At 44.4% G+C, this 24,545-nt stretch overlaps 2 protein-coding genes across 2 annotated transcripts in view; one reads left to right on the top strand and one right to left on the bottom strand.

Moving 5' to 3' along the window:
* Positions 1–10,634, top strand: part of arhgap39 (Rho GTPase activating protein 39) — a 64,731-nt gene extending 54,097 nt beyond the window's left edge. The window contains exons 6-10 of the mRNA XM_057841047.1: positions 1,491–1,704; positions 3,548–3,621; positions 3,691–3,982; positions 4,054–4,223; positions 7,597–10,634. Of these exons, the coding sequence (XP_057697030.1) occupies positions 1,491–1,704; positions 3,548–3,621; positions 3,691–3,982; positions 4,054–4,223; positions 7,597–7,791 (945 nt within the window). The 3' untranslated portion in view covers positions 7,792–10,634. The remainder of the gene's footprint in view (positions 1–1,490; positions 1,705–3,547; positions 3,622–3,690; positions 3,983–4,053; positions 4,224–7,596) is intronic.
* A 2,855-nt stretch (positions 10,635–13,489) lies between these two features.
* The window catches only part of rad54l (RAD54 like), a 34,805-nt gene continuing 23,749 nt past the window's right edge, over positions 13,490–24,545 (bottom strand). Inside the window, exons 15-17 of the mRNA XM_057841048.1 lie at positions 19,843–20,022; positions 15,958–16,121; positions 13,490–13,888 (exon numbers count right to left, since the gene is read on the bottom strand). Coding sequence (XP_057697031.1) covers positions 13,678–13,888; positions 15,958–16,121; positions 19,843–20,022 — 555 coding nt within the window. The 3' untranslated portion in view covers positions 13,490–13,677. The remainder of the gene's footprint in view (positions 13,889–15,957; positions 16,122–19,842; positions 20,023–24,545) is intronic.

Genomic DNA, 24,545 nt, shown 5'->3' with positions numbered 1-24,545 from the left:
CCAAATCAACAGGAAGTGGCATCATAGCAACAGGAAGTGATCAGATTTCAATAGGATGTGACCCCAAAATGTCCCCAAATATACAGGAAATGACCAACCCCAAATCAACAGGAACTGATATAAACAGGAAGTGACCACCAGAATGCCTGCAAACCAACTGGAAGTGAACTGTTACAAACAGGAAGTGACCACTGAAATGCCCCCAACTTAACAGAAAGTGACCTGGTATCAACAGGAAGTGACCTGAAAATATCCCCCCAAAACAGGAAGTGACCGAATATCAACAGGAAGTGACCCCAAAATGTCCCCAAATTGACAGGAAGTGACCTAAAATCAACAGTGCCCCCAAATTACATGGAAGTGACCTAAGATCAACAGGAACAGACCCTGAACTGTCCCCAAATAAACAGGAAGTGATCTAAAATCAACAGGAAGTGACCCCAAAAAGTAGGAAGTGACCTAATATCAAAAGGAAATGCCCCCAAATTAACAGGAAGTGGCCTAATATCAACAGGAAGTGACCCCAAAATGCCCCCAAATCAATAGGAAGTGACTCCAGAAAGTAGGAAGTGACCTACTATCAACAGGAAGTCACCCTGAAATGTCCTCAAATAAACAGGAAGTGAACCCAAAATGCCCCCGAATTAACAGGACATGATCCCAAAAAGCAGGAAGTGACCTAATATCAAGAGGAAGTGACCCTGAAATGTCCTCAAATAAACAGGAAGTGACCACTGTAATGCCCCCAAATCAACAGGAAGTGACTTGATATCAACACGATATGACCCCGAAATGTCCCCAAATAAACAGGAAGTGAACTAATATCAACAGGAAGTGACCCTGAAATGTCCCCAAATCAACAGGAAATGGCATTCAATCAACAGAAGTGATCTAATATCAACAGAAGTGACCCCGAAATGTCCCCAAATAAACAGGAAGTGAACCTATATAAACAGGAAGTGACCACTGAAATGCCCCCAAATCAACAGAAAGTGACCCGAAAATATCCCCCAAAAAACAGGAAAAGACCTGTTACCAACAGGAAGTGACCCTGAGATGTCCCCAAAACAACAGGAAGTGGCATTACAGCAACAGAAGATGATTTGATATCAACAGGAGGTGACTCCAAAATATCTCCCGAAAAACAGGAAGTGACCCCAAAATGCCCCCAAATCAACAGGAAGTGACCCTGAAATGTCCTCAAATAAACGGGAAATAAGCCCGATATTTTTTTAAAACACTGATTATGAAAGGCAATTGAAGCACTTGATATGTAAATTTAGATGTTAAATTTTTCTTTGGCCACTAGTTGGAGCCAAATCACAATTACTCAAGATAAACAATCAAACAGTGAACATAATAGTTCTACTACTTTACGAGTATATTTTAAATAAAGCTCCATGTATCGGTGCGATGTATTGGTCAATAATTACATGTTGGATGATGAACGAATGAGCCGATTGGCTGCACCTCTCCATCCATGGACGCAGGTGGTGGTTCGCGGATGGAGCAACCAGGGCCTTCGCGACGAGCTGTACATCCAGCTGTGCCGTCAGACCACGGAGAACTTCCGCTACGACAGTCTGGAGCGCGGCTGGGAGCTGATGGCCGTCTGCCTGGCCTTCTTCCCGCCCACGCCGCGCTTCCACAGCTACCTGGAGGGTTACATCGCCAGACACATGGACCCCCTCAACGACACCAAGGGTAAACACCGGAAAATTTACTTCAAATACCATTGATGGTTATGTTCCACGGACAGGAAGTGATCTGATATCAATAGAAAGGGACCTTAAATGCCCACAAATCATCAGGAAGTGACCATGAAATGCCTCCCACTCAAACTGAAGTGACCCCAAATTAACAGAAAGTGACCCCGAAGTGCTGCCAAATTAATAGGAAGTGACCTGATATCAACAGGAAGTGACCTTGAAATACCCCCAAATCAACAGGAAGTGACCCGATAACAAGGTCACCCTAAAATGCCCTTAATTCAACAAGAAGTGACCCAATATTAGCAGCAGGTGACCCCAAATTGCCCCCAAGTTTACAGGAAGTAACCTCAACATCAGCAGGAAGTGACCCAAAATGTTCCCAAATCTACAGGGAGTGGTGAGATATCAATAGGAAGTGACCCAAAATGCTCCCAAATCAACAGGAAGTGACCCAAAATGTTCCCCAAATCTACAGGAAGGGACCTGATATCAACAGGAAGTGACCCAAAATGTTCCAGAATCTACAGGAAGTGACCCAAAATGCTTAAAAAACTATCGGAAGTAACCTGATATGAATAGGAAGTGACCCAAAATGTTCCAAAAATCTACAGGAAGTGACCTGATATCAATAGGAAGTGACCCAAAATATTCCCAAATCTACAGGAAGTGACCTAAAAATGGTCCCAAATCTACAGGAAGTGACCTGATATCAACAGGAAGTGACCCGATAACAAGGTCACCCTAAAATGCCCTTAATTCAACAAGAAGTGACCCAATATTAGCAGCTGGTGACCCCAAATTGCCCCCAATTTTACAGGAAGTAACCTCAACATCAGCAGGAAGTGACCCAAAATGTTCCCAAATCTACAGGGAGTGGTGAGATATCAATAGGAAGTGACCCAAAATGCTCCCAAATCAACAGGAAGTCACCCAAAATGTTCACCAAATCTACAGGAAGGGACCTGATATCAACAGGAAGTGACCCAAAATGTTCCAGAATCTACAGGAAGTGACCCAAAATGCTTAAAAAACTATCGGAAGTAACCTGATATGAATAGGAAGTGACCCAAAATGTTCCAAAAATCTACAGGAAGTGACCTGATATCAATAGGAAGTGACCCAAAATATTCCCAAATCTACAGGAAGTGACCTGTAATCAACAGGAAGTGACCCAAAATGCTCCTAAATCTACAGGAAGTGACCTAATATCAACACGAAGCGACCCAAAATGCTCCCAAATCTAAAGGAAGTGACCTGATATCAACAAGAAGTGACCCAAAATGCTCCCAAATCTACAGGAAGGGACCTGATATCTACAGGAAGTGAGCCAAAAATGTTCCCCAAATCTACAGGAAGTGACCTAATATCAACACGAAGTGTCCCAAAATGCTCCCAAATCTACAGAAAGTGACCCAAAATGCTCCCAAATCTAAAGGAAGTGACCTGTTATCAACAGGAAGTGACCCAAAATGCTCCCAAATCTACAGGAAGTGACGTGATATTAACAGGAAGTGACCCAAAATGTTCCAAAATTTACAGGCAGTGACCTGTTATCAACAGGAAATTACGCAAAATGCTCCCAAATTAACAAGAAGTGACCCAAAATGTTCCAAAATTTACAGGCAGTGACCTGTTATCAACAGGAAATTACGCAAAATGCTCCCAAATTAACAAGAAGTGACACCGAAATGCCGCCAAATCAACAGGAAGTTACAAGCTAACGTAGACACTATTCTAATAGAAGATATAAATATTATGCTAGCAACCTGTTGCTTCCTGTTATCATTTTTAAAACAGTGACACCATCATTTTATGTGTGTTATTGATGCACTCAGGAGTGGCTATTAGCACATACGCTAAACACTGCTACAGGAAGTTAACCAAGGCGGCGCTAACGGGAGCCAAGAAGGTACTACAACTCCTCACCAGGTCCAATTCGGTCCAGTTTGGTGACGCGCATTCACCCATCCATCCTCAGGGTCTTCAAAAGCCATGCCTGGAGGAGATCCAGCACGCCCGCAACGCCATCTTCAGCCCCTCCATGTTCGGCTCTTCTCTGGAGGAGGTCATGGCTCTGCAGCGGGAGCGCTACCCGGACCACCAGCTCCCCTGGGTCCAAACCCGCCTCTCCGAGGAGGTCCTGGGCCTCAACGGGGACCAGACCGAGGGCATCTTCAGAGTCCCGGGAGACATCGACGAGGTCAACGCGCTCAAGCTCCAGGTGGACCAGTGGAAGATCCCCACCGGGTTGGAAGATCCGCACATTCCGGGTGAGCGCTCGCCGATCACGCGTTGCCGGTTCTTCTCGAACTCGGTTCTGATTTGACGTGGAACCCGTTAGCGTCGCTGCTGAAGTTTTGGTACCGAGAGCTGGAGGAGCCGCTGATCCCGCACGAGTTCTACGACGAGTGCGTGAAGAACTACGACAACGCCGAGGCCGCCGTCCAAGTGGTGCTGGGACTGCCGCACATCAACAAATTGGTGCTATGCTACCTCATACGATTCCTGCAGGTGACTGACCGCGCCCCATATCGCAACAGCAGAAATTAGCTATATTAGCAATATTCCTGGAATGCCCCAAAATCAACAGAAAGTGACCTGTATATGCCAAAGAATCAACAGGCAGCGACCAATGAAAAGGAAATGGCCCGGGAAGTAACCAACTAACAGGAAGTGGCCCAGAAATACCCCAAAATCAACGGAAATGGTCCAAAATGTACAGGAAGTAACCTGGAAATGCCCCCCTCCCCAAAAAACAACAACAGGAAGTGACCCAAAATCAATAGGAAGTAACTCGGAAATGCCCTAAGAAAAGCAGGCAATAAACAGGAAGTGGCCTGGAATGCTCTAAAATCAACAGGAAATTATTCAAAATGTTTAGAAAGTAACCTGGAAATTCCCTGAAATCAACAGGAAATGATACAAAATGTACAGGAAGTGTCCCTGGAATGCCCCAAAACAAACAGGAAGTGCCACTTCATAAACAGGAAGTAACCTGGTACCCCCTCCCCAAAAAAAGAACAGGAACTGACCCAAAATCAACAAGAAGTAACCTGGAAATGCCCTAAAATCAACAGGAAATGATCCAAAATGTACAGGAAGTGACCCAAAAATGCCCCCAAAACCAAGAGGAAGTAATCTGGAAGTGCCCCAAAATCAATTATTCAAAATGTTTAGAAAGTGACCTGGAAATTCCCTGAAATCAACAGGAAATGATACAAAATGTACAGGAAGTGTCCCTGGAATGGCCCAAAACCAACAGGAAGTGCCACTTAATAAACAGGAAGTACCCTGGAGCCCCCCCCCCAAAAAAAACAGGAACTGACCCAAAATCAATAAGAAGTAACCTGGAAATGCCCTAAAATCAACAGGAAATGATACAAAATGTACAGGAAGTGTCCCTGGAATGCCCCAAAACAAACAGGAAGTGCCACTTAATAAACAGGAAGTAACCTGGAACCCCCCCCCAAAAAAAACAGGAACTGACCCAAAATCAACAAGAAGTAACCTGGAAATGCCCTAAAATCAACAGGAAATGATACAACATGTATAAGACGTTTCCCTGGAATGCCCCAAAACCAACAGGAAGTGCCACTTAATAAGCAGGAAGTAACCTGAACCCCCCCCCCCCAAAAAAAAAGAACAGGAACTGACCCAAAATCAACAAGAAGTAACCTGGAAATGCCCTAAAATCAACAGGAAATGATCCAAAATGTACAGGAAGTGACCCAAAAATGCCCCCAAAACCAAGAGGAAGTAATCTGGAAGTGCCCCAAACTCAACAGGCAGCGACCAATGAACAGGAAGCGGCCCAGAAATGCCATAAAATTAACAGGACGAACGTGGAAATGCCCTAAAATCAACAGGAAATGATCCAAAATGTACAGGACGTGACTCTGGGATGCTCCAAAAACAACAGGAAGTAACCTGGAAATGTCCTAAAATCAACAGGCAGTGACCAATGAACAGCAAGTGACCTGGAAATGTCCTAAAATCAACAGGAAATGATCAAAAATTTACAGGAAGTGTCCCTGGGTTGCACTAAAAGACAACAGGAAATGACCCAATACCAACAGAATGTAACCTGGAAATGCTTCCCTCCAAAAAAGCAACTGGAAGTGACCCAAAATCAATAGGAAGTGACCTGTAAGTGCCCCAAAACCAACAGGAAATGATCCAAAATGTACAATAAGTATCCTTGGAATTGCCCAAAAACCAACAGGAAGTGACCCAAAATCCACAGGAAGTAACCTGACAATGCCCTAGAATCAACAGGCAGTGACCAATAAACAGGAAGTGACCTAGAAATGCCTTTAAATTAACAGGAAGCAACCCAAAATCAACAGGAAGTAATCTGGAAGTGCCCCAAAATCAACAGGCAGTGACCAATGAACAGGAAGCGGCCCACAAATGCCTTAAAATTAAGAGGAAGTGACCCAAATCAACATGAAGTAACCTGGAAATGCCCTACAATCAACAGGAAATGATCCAAAATGTACAGGAAGTGACTCTGGGATGCTCCAAAACCAACAGGAAGTAATCTGGAAATGCCCCAAAATCAACAGGCAGTGACCAATGAACAGCAAGTGACCTGGAAATGTCCTAAAATCAACAGGAAATGATCAAAAATGTACAGGAAGTGTCTCTGGGATGCCCTAAAAGACAACAGGAAATGACCCAAAATTAACAGGAAGTGACCTGTATATGCCCTAAAACCAACAGGAAATGATCCAAAATTAACAGGAAGTGACCCAAATCAACAGGAAGTAATGTGGAAATGCCCTAAAATCAACAGAAAATGATCAAAAATGTACAGGAAGTGGCCCTGGGTTGCCCTAAAAGACAACAGGAAATGACCCAATACCAACAGGAAGTAACCTGGAAATGCCTCCCTCCAAAAAAGCAACAGGAAGTGACCCAAAATCAATAGGAAGTGACCTGTAAATGCCCCAAAACCAGCAGTAAATGATCCAAAATGTATAAGTGTCCTTGGAATTGCCCCAAAACCAACAGGAAGTGACCCAAAATCTACAGGAAGTAACCTGACAATGCCCCAGAATCAACTGGCAGTGACCAATAAACCGGAAGTGACCTAGAAATGCCTTTAAATTGACAGTAAGCAACCCAAAATCAACAGGACGTAACCTGGAAATGCCCCAAAATCAACAGGGAGTGACCACAGAACAGGACGTGACCTGGAAATGTCCTAAAATGAACAGGAAATGATCAAAAATGTACAGGAAGTGGCCCTGGGATGAACCAAAGACAGCAGGAAATGACCCAATATACAGGAAGTGACCCTGGAATGCACCAAAATAAACAGGAAGTAACCTCTAAGTGACCCAAAATAAACAGGAAGTGACTCTGGAATGCCCCAAAATCCAGGAAATTCCAGAAAGTAACCTGGAAATGCCTCCCCCCAAAAAAGCAACTGGAAGTGACCTGTAAATGCCCCAAAACCAACAGTAAATGATCCAAAATGTACAAGTGTTCTTGGAATTGCCCAAAAACCAACAGGAAGTGACCCAAAACCATAGGAAGTAACCTGACAATGCCCCAGAATCAACAGGCAGTGACCAATAAACAGGAAGTGACCTAGAAATGCCTTTAAATTAACAGGAAGCAACCCAAAATCAACAGGAAGTAACCTGGAAATGCCCCAAAATCAACAGGAAGTGATCTTGGAATGCCCAAAACCAATAGGAAGTGACCTGAGATCAACAGGAAGTAACCTTGAAATGCCTCAAAATCAACAGTAAGCGACCCAAAATCAACAGGAAGTAACCAACAGGAAATGATCAATGAACAGGAAGTGGCTTAAAAATGGATTGAACATCTAGCCCCGTCAATGATATCAATCAAACATGATCTCTTTTTTGTTCAGGTGTTTGCGCAGCCGGCTAACGTGTCGGTGACCAAGATGGACGTGAGCAACCTGGCCATGGTGATGGCGCCCAACTGCCTGCGCTGCCAGTCGGACGAGCCGCGCGTCATCTTCGAGAACACGCGCAAGGAGATGTCCTTCATCCGCCTCCTCATCCACACGCTGGACACCAGCTTCATGGACGCCGTACTATAGCCGAAAGCCCCTCGCCAATGACTCATGGCGGCGGAAGGCCTTTCCAGCCACTCACCACTGATTTGCGAATGTGTCTTTTATTTTGTTTACTCACCGTTCCACACCGATATGCTTCTCAAGCTCCGCCCCTAAAAAAATACATTGGGGATAAAAAAAAGAACAAGACGAGTAGATTGAAGCCCTTGGAAGAGCTGGGAGAAAAGGGGGGAGGGGCTTCAGTTAGACCAGGGGTCACAAACTTGCAGCGCGGGGGCCAATCGAGGCCCGCCGGACAATATTTTGTGGACTTTTAATTGATGTTCGCTTTGCAGTTTTTGCCCAAAAATGTAGTTTGGCCAACATTTGCCCAAAACATATCCATTCATTTCCAATGGCCCAACTTGCCTGAAACTTCCATTTCTACAAATCGACAAGAAGTCACCCAGAAGTGACCTGGTATCAACAGGAAGTGACCCAGAAATGCCCTGAAATCAACAGGATGTGACCTGGTATCAACAGGAAGTGACCCGAAAATCCCCCCAAACTAACAGAAAGTAGCCAAAATCCATAGGAAATTACCTAGAAATGACCCAAACTAACAGGAAGTTACCTGATATCAACAGGAAGTGACCCTGAAATGCCCCATAACCAACAGGATGTGACCCGATGTCAACAGGAAATGACCCTCAAATTCCCCAAAATCTACAGCAAATGACCCAATATGGACAGTACATGACCCTGACATGCCCCCAACAGGACGTGACCCTGACATGCCCCCAAGCCAACAGGAAATGAACTGACATCAACCAATAGTGACCCTGAAATGTCCCAAAATCAACAGGAAGTGACCAGATATGAACAGAAAAGAACCCTGAAATGCTCCAAAGTCAAAAGTGACCAAATGTTCACAGGAAATGACCTTGAAATGCCGCAAAATCAACAGGAAGTGACCCAATTTCTACAGGATGTGGCCCTTCAATGCCGAAAAATAAACAGGAAGTGACCTGATATCAACAGGAAGTGACCCTGACATATCCCAAACCAACAGGATGTGACCTGATGTCAATGGGAAGGGACCCTGAAATTTCCTATAACCAACAGGAAGTGACCCTATACCATTCCAACAGGAAGTGAGCCTGAAATGCCTCAAAGTCAAAAGTGATCCAATCTCAACAAGAAGTGACCTGATATCTATAGGAAGTGACCCTGAAATGCCTCAAAATCAACAGGAAGAGACCCATTGTCAACGGGGACTGACCCTGAAATGCCTCAAAATCAAGAGGAAGAGACCCGATGTCAACAGGAAATGACCCCAAAATCAACAGGAAGGGACCCAATATGAACAGGAAGTAACCGTGAAATTTCCTAAAACCAACAGGAAGTGGTCTGATATCAACAGGAAGTAACCCGATAACTACAGGAAGTGACTCTGGAATTTCCTTAAACCAACAGGAAGTGACTTTGAAATGCCCCAAAATAAACAGAAAGTGACCCAATATGTACTGGAAGTGCCCCGGGAATGCCTTAAAATCCACAGGAAGTGACCCCAAATCAACAGGAAGTGACCTGATATCTACAAGAAGTGACCCTGAAATGCCTCAAAATCTACAGGAAGTGACACGATATTTACAGGAAGTGACCGGTTAATGCCCCCAAATTAACAGGAAGTGATCCGATATTTACAGGAAGTGCCCTGGGAATGCCTCAAAATCAACAAGAAGTGACCCATAATGAATAGGTATTGACCTTGAAATTTCCCAAAACCAATGTCAACAGGAAGTAATCTGATTCCTATCGGAAGTGACCCCGAAATGCCCCAAATCAACAGGAAGTGACCCTGAAGTGCCTCAAAATCAACAGGAAGTGACCCTGAAATGCCCCAAAATTGACAGGAAGTGATCCGATGTTTATAGGAAGTGACCCATAAATGCCCTAAAATCTACAGGAAGTGACCCGTGAATGCCCTAAAATCTACAGGAAGTGACCCGATATCAACAGGAAGTGACCCGTAAATGCCCCAAAATCTTCAGGAAGTGACCCAATATTTACAGGAAGTGGCCCAGGAATGACCCAACATCAACAGGAAGTGACCCTGAAATGCCTCTAAATCAACAGGAGGTGACCCGATATGAACCGAAAGTGACCCTGAAATTTCCTAAAACCAACAGGAAGTGACCTAATGTCAACAGGAAGTAACCCTGAAATGCCACAAAATCTACAGGAAGTGACTATTACAACCATTACAGTTTTCAAAATAATAATTGCAAAACATTACAATTTGATGTCGGCGAAATACCGTCCAACGGGCCGCAAGTTTGACACCCCTGATGTAGATTGAAACTGATTTGAGTTACAAACGCATTACGTAACAAGCTCATATCTCAAGGCAGCACTCTATTCAACCTCTGGTTCATTTGTATAGAAACAGTCACATTTGAACCGTGTAAATGTGAAGAACCGAGACTTGTTTTTTTAAAATCTTTGTATCAATTGATAATTTATTTATTTATTTGATGCCTTCCGGTCAGACGAATGTGTGTATGTGTGCGTTTGTGTGTTTAAACACTAAACAAAAAAAGTGAACGTTAACGGCGTACTAACGAGCTCTTAAAGACGGAAATTTCCTCACGTTGATCCGAGTTTGGAGGCGGGGCCAAGCCGGTAGCCAATCAGCGGATTGGTTACATATGAAAAGTGAGGAAGTTATGTGTTTGTGTCACTGTCACTTCCTGTTCCGACTGAAAGATTTGCTTTAATAAAAAGAATATGAGCGACTTTCTCGATTGGCTTGTTATTTCAAATATTTAAAAAAAAAAAAAAAAATAGAACAAAAAACATTTTTTTTGTTTTTAATTTAACTTTTGTTATTTTAAAAAATCCTGTTGAGTTTGGGGCATTTACAGGTCACTTCCTGTTGATGTTGGGGTATTCCTGGGCCACTTCCTGTAGATTTTGGGGCATGTACGGGTCACTTCCTGTAGATATCAGGTCACTTCCTGTAGATTTTGGGGCATTTCAGGGTCACTTCCTGTAGATATTGGGTCACTTCCTGTTGATTTTTGGCCATTTCAGGGTCCCTTCCTGTTGATTTTGGGGCATTTACGAGTCATTTCCTGTTGATGTTGGGTCATTCCTGGGCCACTTCCTGTAAATACTGGGTCACTTCCTGTAGATTTTGGGGCATTTACGGGTCACTTCCTGTTGATATCGGGTCACTTACTGTAGATTTTAGGGCATTCACGGGTCACTTCCTGTAGATATTGGGTCACTTCCTGTAGATTTTAGGGCATTTATGGGTCACTTCCTGTGGATATAAGGTCACTTCCTGTAGATTTTGGGGCATTTCAGGGTCACTTCCTGTTAATTTTGGGGCATTTACAAGTCAGTTTCTGTTGATGTTGGGTCATTCCTGGGCCATTTCCTGTAAATATCGGGTCACTTCCTGTAGATTTTGGGGCATATACGGGTCACTTCCTGTAGATATCAGGTCACTTCCTGTTGATTTTGGGGCATTTACGAGTCGCTTCCTGTTGATGTTGGGTCATTCCTGGGCCACTTCCTGTAAATATCGGGTCACTTCCTGTAGATTTTGGGGCATATACGGGTCACTTCCTGTAGATATCAGGTCACTTCCTGTTGATTTTGGGGCATTTACGAGTCGCTTCCTGTTGATGTTGGGTCATTCCTGGGCCACTTCCTGTAAATATCGGGTCACTTCCTGTAGATTTTGGTGCATCTACGAGTCACTTCCTGTAGATTTTGGGGCATCTACGGGCCACTTCCTGTTGAGTTTGGGTTACTGGGACATTTCACATTATTACCGGTGGATTTTTGGTCACTTCCAGTTCCTTTTGGGGCATCTACGAGTCACTTTCTGTTGATTTTGGGGCATCTACGGGTCACTTCCTATTAAGTTGGGGTTACTGGGAAATTTCACGTCACTTCCTGTTGATTTACAGTGACTTCCAGCTGATTCTGGGGCATTTAAGAGTCACTTCCTGTTGATTTTGTGGCATCTAAGGGCCACTGTCTGTTGACTTTTGGGGCATCTACGAGTCACTTCCTGTTGATTTTGGGTTAACTGGGGCATTTCACATCACGTCCTGTTGATTATGGGGAGATTTCAGGGTCACTTCCTGTTGATTTGGGGGCATCTACGAGCCAGTTCTTGTAGATTTCGGGGCATCTACGACCCACTTCCTGTTTATTTTGGGGCCTCTACAGGCCACTTCCTTTTAATTTGGGGCTGCTGGGGCATTTCACTTCATTATCTGTTGATTTTGGGTCACTTCCTGTTAATCTTGGGGCATCTACGGGTCACTTCCTATTAATTTGGGGTTACTAGGGAATTTCGCGTCACTTCCGGTTTATTTGGGGCATTTCTGCATCACTTCCTATTGATTTGGGGCATTTACAGGTCACTTCCTGTTGATTTTGGGGCATCTACGGGTAACTCCCTATTTTGGGTTACTTGGGAATTTCACATCACTTCCTGTTGATTTTTGGTCAGTTCCTGTTGATTTTGGGGCGTTTAAGGGTCACTTCCTGTTGATTTGGGGCATTTCTGCATCACTTACTATTGATTTGGGGCATTTACAGGTCACTTCCTGTTGATTTTGGGGCATCTACGGGTAACTCCCTATTTTGGGTTACTTGGGAATTTCACATCACTTCCTGTTGATTTTTGGTCAGTTCCTGTTGATTTTGGGGCATTTAAGGGTCACTTCCAGTGATTTTGAGGCATTTACAGGTCACTTCCTGTTGATTTGGGTTACTGAGACTTTTCACATCATTACCTGTGGCTTTTTGGTCACTTCCGGTTCCTTTTGGGGCATTTACGAGTGACTTCCTGTTGATTTTGGGTCACTTGCCGTTAATCTTGGGGCATTTACTGGTCACTTCCTATTAATTTGGGGTTACTGGGGAATTTCACGTCACTTCCTGCTGATTTTGGGGTATCTACACGTCACTTCCTGTTGATTTGGGCGCATACATGGGTCATTTCCAGTTGATTTTGAGGCATTTACAGGTCACTTCCTATTGATTTGGGTTACTGGGGTGCTTCACATGATTTGCTGTTGATTTTCGGTCACTCCCTGTTGACACTGGGGCATCTACGGGCCACTTCCTGTTGATTCTGGGTTCCTGAGCATTTCACGTTATTTTCTGTTGATATTGGGTCACTTCCTGTTGATTTTGGGGCATCGACACATAACTTCCTGTCGATTTGGGGGCATTTACAGGTCACTTCCTGTTGATTTTGGGTCACTGGAGACTTCACACGTCACCTCCTGAAGATTTACAGTCACTTCCTGTTGATTTTGGGGCATTAACGGGTCACTTCCTGTTGATTTTGGGGCATTTACGGGTCACTTCCTGTTGATTTTGGGGCATTTACAGGTCACTTCCAGTTGATTATTGTTTACCGGGGCATTTTACCTAATGTAATGTCCTGTTGATTTTCGGTCACTTCCTGGTCCTTTTGAGGCATTTACGAGTCACTTCCTGTCAATTTTTTTCAAATGGAATGCCGAAATCAAAAGAAGTATATAAAATTGTTGAAATACATAGGATACATAGGAAAAATATATATTTTTTTAAAAATGGCAAAAGTTAAATTAAAAACATTGAAACAAAACAATCTTCAAATACATAAAAATTGAGTATAAAAATGAAACCCATAAAATTCAAATATAGAGATATGTGAAATAGACCTTGAAATAACATGTTTTATTTACTTATGTATTTATTGATTGAATTTTGCCACTCCAAAACAGATGATCAATTTTCAACGCCAATGACGTTAAACGTCCAATCTGTTTAGAGTGGGCGGGGCTAACCGCCCTTTTCACTGTATATGTACAAACTTTATTTATGGAAAAAAAAAGAATAGGAAATAAATACATGTCATACGACGCCCCTGCGGTCCTCGTGGGAGCGCTGGTGGAAAACGAAGGAGACGGTGGCGGCTGCGGCGTCCCAGGAGGCCTTGAGGACTTGGTCCCGTAGCCCCTTCTTGTCCCATGAGTGCTGCCACTGCGACAGGTTGCTGGTGCAGTCGGCCTCGGGGGCCGGGGGGCGAGTTTGGATGCCGTTGACGCAGCGCCGGCAGCGGAATCTGCCGGAAAATTGCAGCAGTTACCTCTAACGGGAACATAGCGGTGCCATCGTTAGCTAATTATGTTTACTCGTGGAGACCATGTGGGGGCCCTGAGGGAAGGAGATAGGAGACGTGATTGGGCGGGGTAGAGTGTACACAACTCAGCGATGTGAGGTGGGGAATTATGTAAATCACCTATAAGTGTGGATATGTTAACATCCTGTTCTACGCTACCTAATTGCTAATCCTGGGACTGACAGTCTCTCTACCTGAATGTGTTTAATTACACCCAGTCATGCGTGAACCCACTCCGGCGTGTGTTAGTCCTGCAGAAAAGTGGAACTGCTGTGCGGGGGAAGCCCCAGGGCACCGGCACTGCCCCAGCCAACCAGGGCGGAGCATGGCTTGCTCCTCAGTCATCCGCCATGAAACAAGGCGAGTACCCCAGACTATTCGCACCCCCATTAACCGGCCATCACATAAAGGATGAGGGGATGCGCCACTGCCTCCCACGACTGTCCCTAGCACCCCGGACCCCCATGAACGACTAGGCAGGAAAGGAACCCCACCCAGAGGAGGTGACACCCTGCCGTTCCACCGGAGTCCAGCCAGTGATCCTTGCCAGGGCCTAAGGAGGATGCCCAGCAGAAAAGACAAAAGAAGGTGGAAGCGGGAGAATTCCGAACCCTCCCACCATTGCAACCTAAGCCCAGACGAAGACGAGACCCCGCCCCGGGAGCCCTGCCGTCCATCCATCCATTATCGACCACTTAATCCGGGGTTGTGTCGTGGGGACAGCCGCTTCAGCAGGAAAGCCCGGACTTCCGTTTCCCCAGCCACTTCAACCAGCTCCTCCGGTGGGATCGAGGGACGAGTGGATGCATCACTGCCTCCCACTTTCCCCCACCACCGCCCGCCCACCTGGACTTCCAAACATCCCCGTGGCACACCGCAGGACCCCCATGGCCCACTAGGCAGGAAAGGATCCACACCTGGAAGGGGTGACACCATGCGGTTCCACCGGGTTCCAGCTGGCGATCCTCGCCGGGACCCAAGGAGGACGCCCAGGCAGCAAAAAGAAGTTGGAAGCGGGACAACCCTTGCAACCGACAGCCCAGACAAAGACGAGACCCCGCCCTGGGTGCCCTGCCATACAGAAAAGTGTGGTACTCACCATCCATCTATTATCGACCACTTAATCTGGGGCCGGGTCATGGGGACAGCAGCTTTAGCAGGCAAGCCCAGACTTCCCTTTCCCCAGCCTCTTCAACAAGCTCCTCCAGCGGGATCCCAAGGTGTTCCCGGGCCAGCCAAGAGACTGGTGGGACATCCCAAAACACCTCTCCAAGGAGGTGTCCAGGAGGCATCAGAACCAGATGCCCGAGCCACTACATCTGGCTCCTTTCAACACTTGACCCAGAGTCCCTCCTGGATGACCGAGCTTCTCCCATCTCTAAGGGAGAGCCCAGACACCCTGCAGAGGAAACCAATTTCGGCCGTTTGTATCCGGGATCTTGTTCTTTCGGTCACGACCCACAGCTCGTTACCATAGGTGAGGGCAGGAAAGGTAGTAACCTATTACTGTGGCTGCCAGATCCCCAACTGGCAACCACTATCCAGCAACGTGATGGGGTTGTTTGGGGAGGGTTGTGCAGTGTATGCAATAAAATTGGACAGCCCGGCCGACAGCCCCACCGCATGGAACTCCTTCCCTGCCCCACAACCCAAGCCCCCTCATCGTAGCTACCCCGTGGAGTATAATGTATTTGTTGCATTAAAAGAAGTCCCCAAAATCCCCGACCCAACCGACCAATGCTGCCCCACAGCCTCAGTGTAGGATGCATAAAAATCAAGGTGGCCCAGGACTGTACAACTCTGTTCAGACTCTCCCCGAAACCCCTGAATTCGTGTGTAGATCTCCCGTAGAGCGGGCCCCACTGCCGGCCACAGGGCGAGAGAAGCACCAGGGCCCCGACCACCCAGTGCCCCCTCTGCCACAGCAGTTTTTCCCCCCTCAGGGTTCTGATTTGCAATGTTTCTCTTTTGGGTTCTAGATAAAAGACCTTTAGGGGACGCGATGGACTCACTTGTCGTGGGTGTCGCTGGCCGTGTCCCCGTTAAGTGCAAAGAGCTCTCGGAGTTCCCCCAGAGAGAAGTGTCGCTCCACGTCCTGCTCTTCGTCCACCACGCAGCTGCTCAGCGCCTTCTTGTGCGCCTGCCGCTGCAGGATCTTCTCCTCGATGGTGCCCGTCTGCGGAGGAGCGCCGTCAGTACCACAAAGCGAGTAGGGAATGGACGGAACACTTAAAGTCATGATACGGTGCATTTTGATACACGGGTAAGAGAATCTTTTCAAGGATATTCTACAAAACAAGTAATGAACAGAAAAACAAGCTCTGTTCATCCTTCTGCTTTAAATAGGAATGACTTTGTCACTACCACTGGGGTCTGCAAGTCCGGTCCGCTATTCAGTTGGTTTTCCATGTCTCCCTCCTTTAAATCACCTGAATCAAATTATCACGATCGTTATCAGGCCTCTGCAGGAGGACAGGACTTGCAGACCACTGCACAAGTGTAACGAACGTCCTTCATTCATTGCCATACCTTCCACTTCAAACGGAGTGGACGTAAAGGCAATGAGTTAATTTTCGTTCACTTTTCGTTTTGGGGTAACTTCCTGTTGATTTTAAACAACATATTAAACAAACCTGCAGAACGGCCTTTTTTCACCTGCGCAACATAGCCAAAATTAGAAATATTTTATCTAAAAACGATGCAGAAAAATTAATTCACGCGTTTGTTACATCTAGATTTGATTACTGTAACTCCCTACTTGCAGCTTGTCCTAAAAGTTCTCTAAAAGGTCTTCAGCTAGTCCAAAATGCAGCAGCAAGACTTTTAACAGGAACTAATAGAAGAGAGCACATCACCCCTGTGCTCCAGGCCCTTCACTTGCTTCCAGTCGAGTTTAGAATTAAATTTAAAATCCTCCTTCTTACATTTAAGACCATTTATGGGTTGGGGCCACCTTATCTCTCCGATGCTCTGGTTCCATACCGCCTCAACAGAAAACTCCGCTCTCAGAATGCAGGTCTACTGGTAGTTCCCAGGGTTTCTAAAAGTACTGTCGGAGCTAGAGCCTTTAGCCACCAAGCCCGTTTTATGGAATCAGCTTCCAGCTAATAATAAAGAAGCCGAGACAGTCTGCACATTTAAGATTAGATTAAAAACGTTCCTATTCGACAAAGCTTATGGTCAGGCTAGTTGAAGTCGGATTAGACTCACAGTTCAGTCTAAGCTGCACTAGAAGCTATCATGCTGGGGGAAGTACAGCCACTGTGTTCAGTGTTTCCCACCAATGAAAGAGACTGTGGCGGCCCGCCACAGTCTCGTTTGCGCCCCCCCCCCCCCCCGCCGAAAAACAAAAAAAAGATACTAATCAGATGCGTCAGTCAGCCGATTACACAGCTGTAGCCCACTCCACTCTACTACCTGCGCGAGTGAGAGCAGCATTTTAGAGTAGTATTTTATTTATTTATTTATTCATTTAAGAGACGCAAGGGGAACGAGTAGGAAGAATGGGAGAACGAGCGAGATAGCGAGAGATAGCGGTCGCATGTCGTAGCAGCCCGCTGTTATTTTGTTATTGTTTTTCTTTATTATTGTTACCACAATCCAGTGGGTAAGCAAATACAGACTTCTCTCCTTCTTCCCCATATCCGGGGCATTACAATAGTTTGGATCGGACTTTTCGGCGAAAGTGAGCGGTGGACGGCCGTCTTGGACGGAAAGCAAACTTTGATTGAACTTGCGCAGAGAGGCGGGGCCCAAAATAAAGCCTTGCTCTATTTTCAGAGCGTTGGTCACAGTAAAGTATTTATTAGTTCAAGCAGAGTAAAATGATACATATTCACGGTACAAGAACGACGTTTCCGTGTCCATCGATTGGTAAGAAAAGGCTGTTTGTACGAGTGACGTGTGGGCGCTCCCGTCGGGGGGACATTTCGCGTGGAGTGGCTATTTTTCGGCACAACACCGACGCGCCAACTTCAGACAATTACGGCTGACGAAAGTTGGATAAATGCGCCCCCCCCCCAATTTCGCGAGCTCTGGGACACTCGAAAAATGACTCTCATACCTCTCCTTGCTAAGTTAATGGTACCTCGATGTGCGTTTGTGTGGAAATTTAGTTCACGAACAACGGGGAAAAAAACTATTCACCTTCTCACCGAATCAAGAAAAACTTTACACGGCCATTAGAATTCCCCCAGTCCTGTAAATGGGTCAGTTGACAGAAGGACTGTTATTGTTGTGGTAATGTAGTACTTATGAGGGTCAAATAAAAAGGAAAAAGGAGGGCTACGACGGCGGTCTGAAACCCGCGGCTCTTGGGCCGCATGCGGCTCTTTAGTGCTGCTTCGGAGCTTTTTTTTTTTTTTTTTTTTTTTTTTTAAATGGAAAAAGATGGGGGAGGGAAATATATTTTTTGTGTTAATAGGATTTCTAGGAGGACAAACATGATACAAACATTCTTTCAATTCATTAATATTGTAATGAAGTTAAACTTTTGGTGTCATCGTACAACAGAGTAGTCACGTGGTGCGCTATAGGATCCACTGCAGGGAAAATAAACATTTAATCATGAAGGCTAATTATGTATTTCTAGCCAACTTATTCATTTTTATAGTAGGCTAATATAGCTAGTATTGATAATTATAAGGCTTGTACAAGGCTTTTAATTTTTTGCTGCTCCAGACATACTGTATCAGTTTTTTTTTTTTTTTTTTTTTTTTTTTTTGGGGGGGGGGGGGGGGGGGGGTCAAATATGGCTCTTTCAACAGTTTGGGTTGCCAACCCTGAGTCACTACGAGATGTAAGTCGTACTATTGCTACGAGAAAAAAAGTCGCATTATTACATAGGGTAACGTAGCTGTAATCAGCAACGCATTTTACATACATGTACCATAGCTGAGAGCTATAACATTAGCCTAGCTAATGAAATATTTCAAATATATCTTTGTTATGGTTCTTCTTGGGGGAAAAAAATAATGGGAAAAAAAAAAAATTTCGCCGTGGCACGACATGGTGTGGCTGTCCGACTCCGATGCAGCCCACCACCACAGTTTCAAAAAATCCTATGGTCAGAGAGCCTCCCACCACAGTCTCCTAAAATCCTGTGGGGAAACACTGGTGTTCTATCTCCTTTTTCTCACTCTACCTACCACTTGTCTTACTTTATTTCTATTTTCCAATGTTAATATCTAGTTGACTAGTCTCTTCATCACAAACGCCGCTGAAGTCACATCTGCTCATTACTGCACAACACCAGCATATGACAATCGACTTTCATAAACAGGATGAGTTTGAAGCACAGCGCTATTAATTTGCCACTCAATGTTCATCATTTCCATTCAGCTGTCCGTTGTCAAAGCGAGGTTGTTCGTAGCAGCCAAGTCGGTAACAATGTTTTGGCGGACTTCGTTGTAAATATGCGGCGGTGAGCCGAAAAATAGCCACCCCGCGTGAAATGTCACCGCTGACGGGAGCGCCCACACGTCAACAACACCGGCGTGCCGGGGATTTCCACAGTCAATCCGAAGCACTGACGCGGCCGGTATACGTTGAACAATAGAATATAATGGAAACGAATGGCTCCGGCGCTATTTTTTGCCGGACCTGGAACAAAGATGCATTTTGCGCAGTTGGTAACAAGGAATCCGAAATTTTAACAGCACGTCTGCCACACGCGCGCGCACACGTGCACTCGAGGCGATAAATCGCACCGGAAAAATTACCGCCTTCATTTTTATTTATCGTGCGTAAATGGAATGATTGCATATTGCGACAGGCTTAGTCTAGATATAACGATCCTTTTCTCCCCCCCCCCCCCCCCAAACACGATGCATATCGTGACGTTTCATACCACGATATCTCGTCAAATGATACTTCAACGTTGGAGACGCCGAACTCACCGACAGCAGCCTGTACACGTAGCAGGTCTTCTTCTGGCCGTCACGCCACACCCGAGCCATGGCCTGCTCGTCGTTGGCCGGGTTCCAGTCGGGGTCGAACATCACCAGGCGGTTGGCGCCGATCAGGTTGAGGCCGCAGCCGCCCGCCTTGCTGCTCAGCATGAAGATGAATTCGGGGTTCTGCCACATGCAACGTCTTTTTTAAGCTTGAGAACCATAAACCGATATGACCGAATATCCGGTTTTACAGGTGTGAGATACAGCTGTATCGATAGAAAAGTTACCATTCGACAGTAATTAGCCATTAAATATTCAATGAACCGATAGTAGAGATAGAATTCGGCTTTCGCAAGCACAAGAATGTAGAGCCGAAACGAATACTCGAGTAAGTCGAGTTTAAAAACTGATCAGAGTAATTTTATTCACCTCAAGGAATCGTTTAAAGAGCACATGACACGAGAAAAAAAGTCTTAAATGGCACTATCGTGTGAATTAGAATCATATTTTGAGACGATTCGACTATATACAACAATTTAGCAAAGCACAGATGACGAGAAATTAGTCTTTTAATCTGCCGGCTAGCCACGCCTACCATTATAGGGCTTTAGCGTCCCCAACAGGTGGATGACATCAGCGGTAGACTGGGCTCATCGGTTTTACTATTCAGCCCATTGAGGGGGAATTATTCAGAATGAAAAAACGCGACGAAGAGAGCCGCAAAATGTCATTGTTTCAGTCTCTCTACTCCAATATTTTTACAGGATATTCTTTTTATCCAAGTATTTTTCCCCAAAAGCTATATAAATGGCTTGAGAAGGACCAGTCAGCCCGTCGAGGGGGAACTATTCACAACGAGGAAAACGAGACGAAGAGAGCGGCAAAATGTCATTGTTTCTGTCTCTTTACTTCAATATTTTTACAGGATATTCTTTTTATCCAAGTATTTTCCCCAATTGCTAAATAAATGGCATGGTCATGACAAATAACAGTCTTGTGCTGAATGGAATATGAAATAATAAAAATGCATTCATTCAGGACGACATGGCAAAATTACTCCATAATGGTCAAAACTGTCGACTTCACCTTTACTGTCGCACCTCCCGGACGATATTTTATGACACCTAAATCGGACATATGTCATTTCCCTTCCCCGGCTTCGGAGAATGTAAACAAACCAGAAGGCAGGACAGCTAGCCGACATGCTAACCCGAACCGAGTGATGTTTCAAAGTCTTCGAAGCGGAAAATCACACATAAATATCCTGGATTATTTGACATGACGTGGATCGGCAAACCGCCCGGCGGAGAGCAACTTACAGTTCGTTCCCCGGAGGAGGGTGTCTGGAGTTGTTGTGCAGCTAACGTGCTGCTGCTAATGAGCATTAGGAGAGCTTTTTACATGCCTATCAATGATCAAACGTAAGTAGTCCTTCATTTAAAGGAAGTTTGTAGTGTTTACTTTGTAATCGCTGTATTCGTATTTGACATAATACAAAACAAGATGTTTACTCACTTCCTCGTAAGTCCAATGGTCCCACAGTAAATATCCACGGTGAATGGGAACCTTTTGAAACTCCAAAAAGGCGCATACGCCTCTCCCTCATACAGAATGATTTTTCTGCAGCCGTTTGGCTGGCGTGATACGAAAAATAAACGTATTAATCCGCAAAATCAGCTGAATCCTTCGTCCTCATACACAACAGTACACTGTAGCGTGAAGAGGACGTCTTCTACCGTACACATCACAGCGCCCTCCTCCTCAATGCAAGACCGAAGCCGGAAGTCACTCATTTTCATGGCGCGGGATTCAAAAAACTAAATAAAAATAGCGATCGCTTCCACACACATCCAAGCGGCTCATATCATTCAGAGGCATAAAATACCGCGTGTATTATGAAATAAACATGCTTTTTCGTGTCACAGGAACTTTAATTTTGCCAGCTCTAAGCATCACATTTTGCCCGGACTACTTTTAACGCGGGACAACGCGCTGACGTAACGCTGGTAGAAACAATAAAAGCAAATAAAAATTTTAAAAAACTTACTGCAGCCGACAGCCGCTATAAACTATGCCGACGTTGCTAAAAACTACGCCCGCATGATGCTAGTTTGGTAGCAGGTAGTGTCCGATGCGTTTAGAACTAGATGCGAAATGACAGACTCGGCCGCGTTTGGGCAACGTTAGTAAACAGCCGCCATCTTTAAACAGTAGACTTCTCAGCGCTAATAAATATAACGTTACTGTCACTCGCTCACGTAACGTTAGCCCTTCGGAGGGCTAGGTTTCTATTGATTATGACCACTGTCGATGCGTGGCTAACGTGTCTTACATACAGGCTTTATTTCATCTGTAAAAACACAGCGCTGTAGAGTGATGAGGGTGTAAAATTAAAACATAATAAAGCTAACTGTCAGTTTTAGCTCAGTAGTCATTGCTGAATAAAACAAGTAGCAGTGGTCCCTAATGTGCTCCAATACAGCAGATATTATACATTTATTATGAAAACTGCAAAAACTCAAAATCCTATCAGTTCTTACATTTTAGACAAACTTAAAACTTAACCAGAACTTAAAAATAGCTTGACACAAATGGAAATCAAATTGAAACCCGTGGGAAAAGCACATAGCTTTCAAGTGATGTGTGTTATCAAGCGTAATTACATTTTTAGTTAAGAAATATGTTCTTGTTTGTTTTTTTTTTTAAATAAGATTTCAAGTTTTTTGAGTGAAAGCAGTGAATTTTTTTTTCTAGTCACATGTGAGATCCAATTGTTGGCTGTTTTCAACAATGTACATTGGAAATAAAGACACTGATTGACTGAAAATGGTTCAATATCGGATTAAATGTCTTTTTTTCTCATGTATATTTATAATTGCTCTTTACCTAAAAAAATGTTTTATGCGATTACTCGATTTATCGATAGAATTTTCAGTTGATTACTCGATTACTAAAATATTCGATAGCTGCAGCCCTACAAGAATCGGCTTCTAATGACTAGTTCAATGCATTGCTTCATATGAGAATTTAGCTTTTACTTCACATGCTGCGCTTGTGTCATTCACCACACAGAGCACTTAGATTGTGACCGCCGTCGTGTTTGCCTCAACTTCCCATGCATTTCGGCAGAACCGCTAGTAGTCGCCGTTATTAACCGATCATCACGGGTGTGTCATAACAACGCGAGAGCGAACAAAACCACTGTAGCGTTTTCTTCACAGTCCAAAACCAAACTACTAGTGGCAACGAAGCAACATGCTAAAACTAGGGTCGGGAATCTCTGGCATGAAGCCGATTCGATATGTATCTAGATCAGGGGTGTCCAAACTTTTTGCAAAGGGAGCCAGATTTTGTGTGGTAAAAATGTGGGGGGGCCGACCTTGGCTGATGTCTTTTACGTAGAACAATATATTTAAGCAAATTTTAGCAAGCCATTCTGTGTGTCACATTTACTTTATAATTTTTTAAAATTAATACTTTCAACAATCTCGCAACTAGCCTTTGTGGCATTCTCTTTCGACTCTCGGGCTCTTGCAAAATACTGCTGCTGTGAAATTAAACTAGCTTCAAATTGCTTCAATTTCTCGCTGCGTATCTTCCCTGTAATCTTGTCATACATGTCAGCGTGTCTTGTTTGGTAATATCGCCTCACATTTAACTCTCTAAAAACAGCGACTATCTCTTTGCAAATGAGGCAGACACAAATGTTGCGTATTTTAGTAAAGAAGTAGTCCAATTTCCACCTATCGTTGACGTGTCGGCCATCGCAGTCAACTTTCTTTTTTGTGTTGATTGTCGCCATTTTAGAAAATTGGGAATAAAGGGTCACACGAGGTAATGTTGCTTAGAGTGCTGCTGCTTTTTAGTGGGAAATGAGGAGCGGCATTTAGTATGTAAGCTACTTCATTTTTTGGTAGCAGTACTGCTGACCAATTTATTAAGTGTGTGCGGGCCAGACGTTATTGATGTTATGACAGAGGCTGGGGGCAGGATTAAATTTGACCACGGGCCGCATTTGGCCCCCGGGCCGCACTTTGGACATGTCTGATCTAGATACACAGGTTACATTTCGATTTAAAAAACGATACATTTTTCAGGCAGAGTGATTCAATACGATTCGATACAGTTTAAGAACGATACGGTTCGATACAGAGTGAAAACGATACGATGGTAAACATTTGTTGTGTGTGTTCGTACAGTATTGTAAACATATAAAAAAAGATTAAAGATTAGATTAAACAACAAAATTTCATACCAATGTTATGTTTTATTTTTTTACAACAAAAAAAATAAATAAAGCTTACTATATGACCCTCATTTTGTTGGATGGGATTGATAGTAAAATAAAACTCCAGTGACACAACAATAAAGTGCAGTAATTCAATTACCCACTTCCACCGTAGCATCATGCGAGCTCGTTTTTAGCAACGTCGTCGTCCTTTGTAGCGGCTGTCGCCTGCAGTAAGTTTTTTTAATTATTTTTTTTAAATTGCTTTTTTTTTCTTCCTCTACGCACGTGACATCAGCGCGTTGTCCCGCATTTAAAGTATTCCGTGCAAAACCTGATGCTAAGAGCTGTCAAAATTAAACGATTACTCGAGGTGAGTAAAATTACTCTGATCAGTTTTTAAACTCGAGTTACTCGAGTACTTGATTCAGCTCTACATATAACACATGTTTTTGGAAAGTTATTTTGAGATATAGGG

This window comes from Corythoichthys intestinalis, chromosome 7, assembly GCF_030265065.1.
Source record: "Corythoichthys intestinalis isolate RoL2023-P3 chromosome 7, ASM3026506v1, whole genome shotgun sequence".
Taxonomy (NCBI): Eukaryota; Metazoa; Chordata; class Actinopteri; order Syngnathiformes; family Syngnathidae; genus Corythoichthys; species Corythoichthys intestinalis.
Note: the sequence above shows the minus strand (reverse complement) of the source record. Positions and strands in the feature narration are given on the sequence as shown.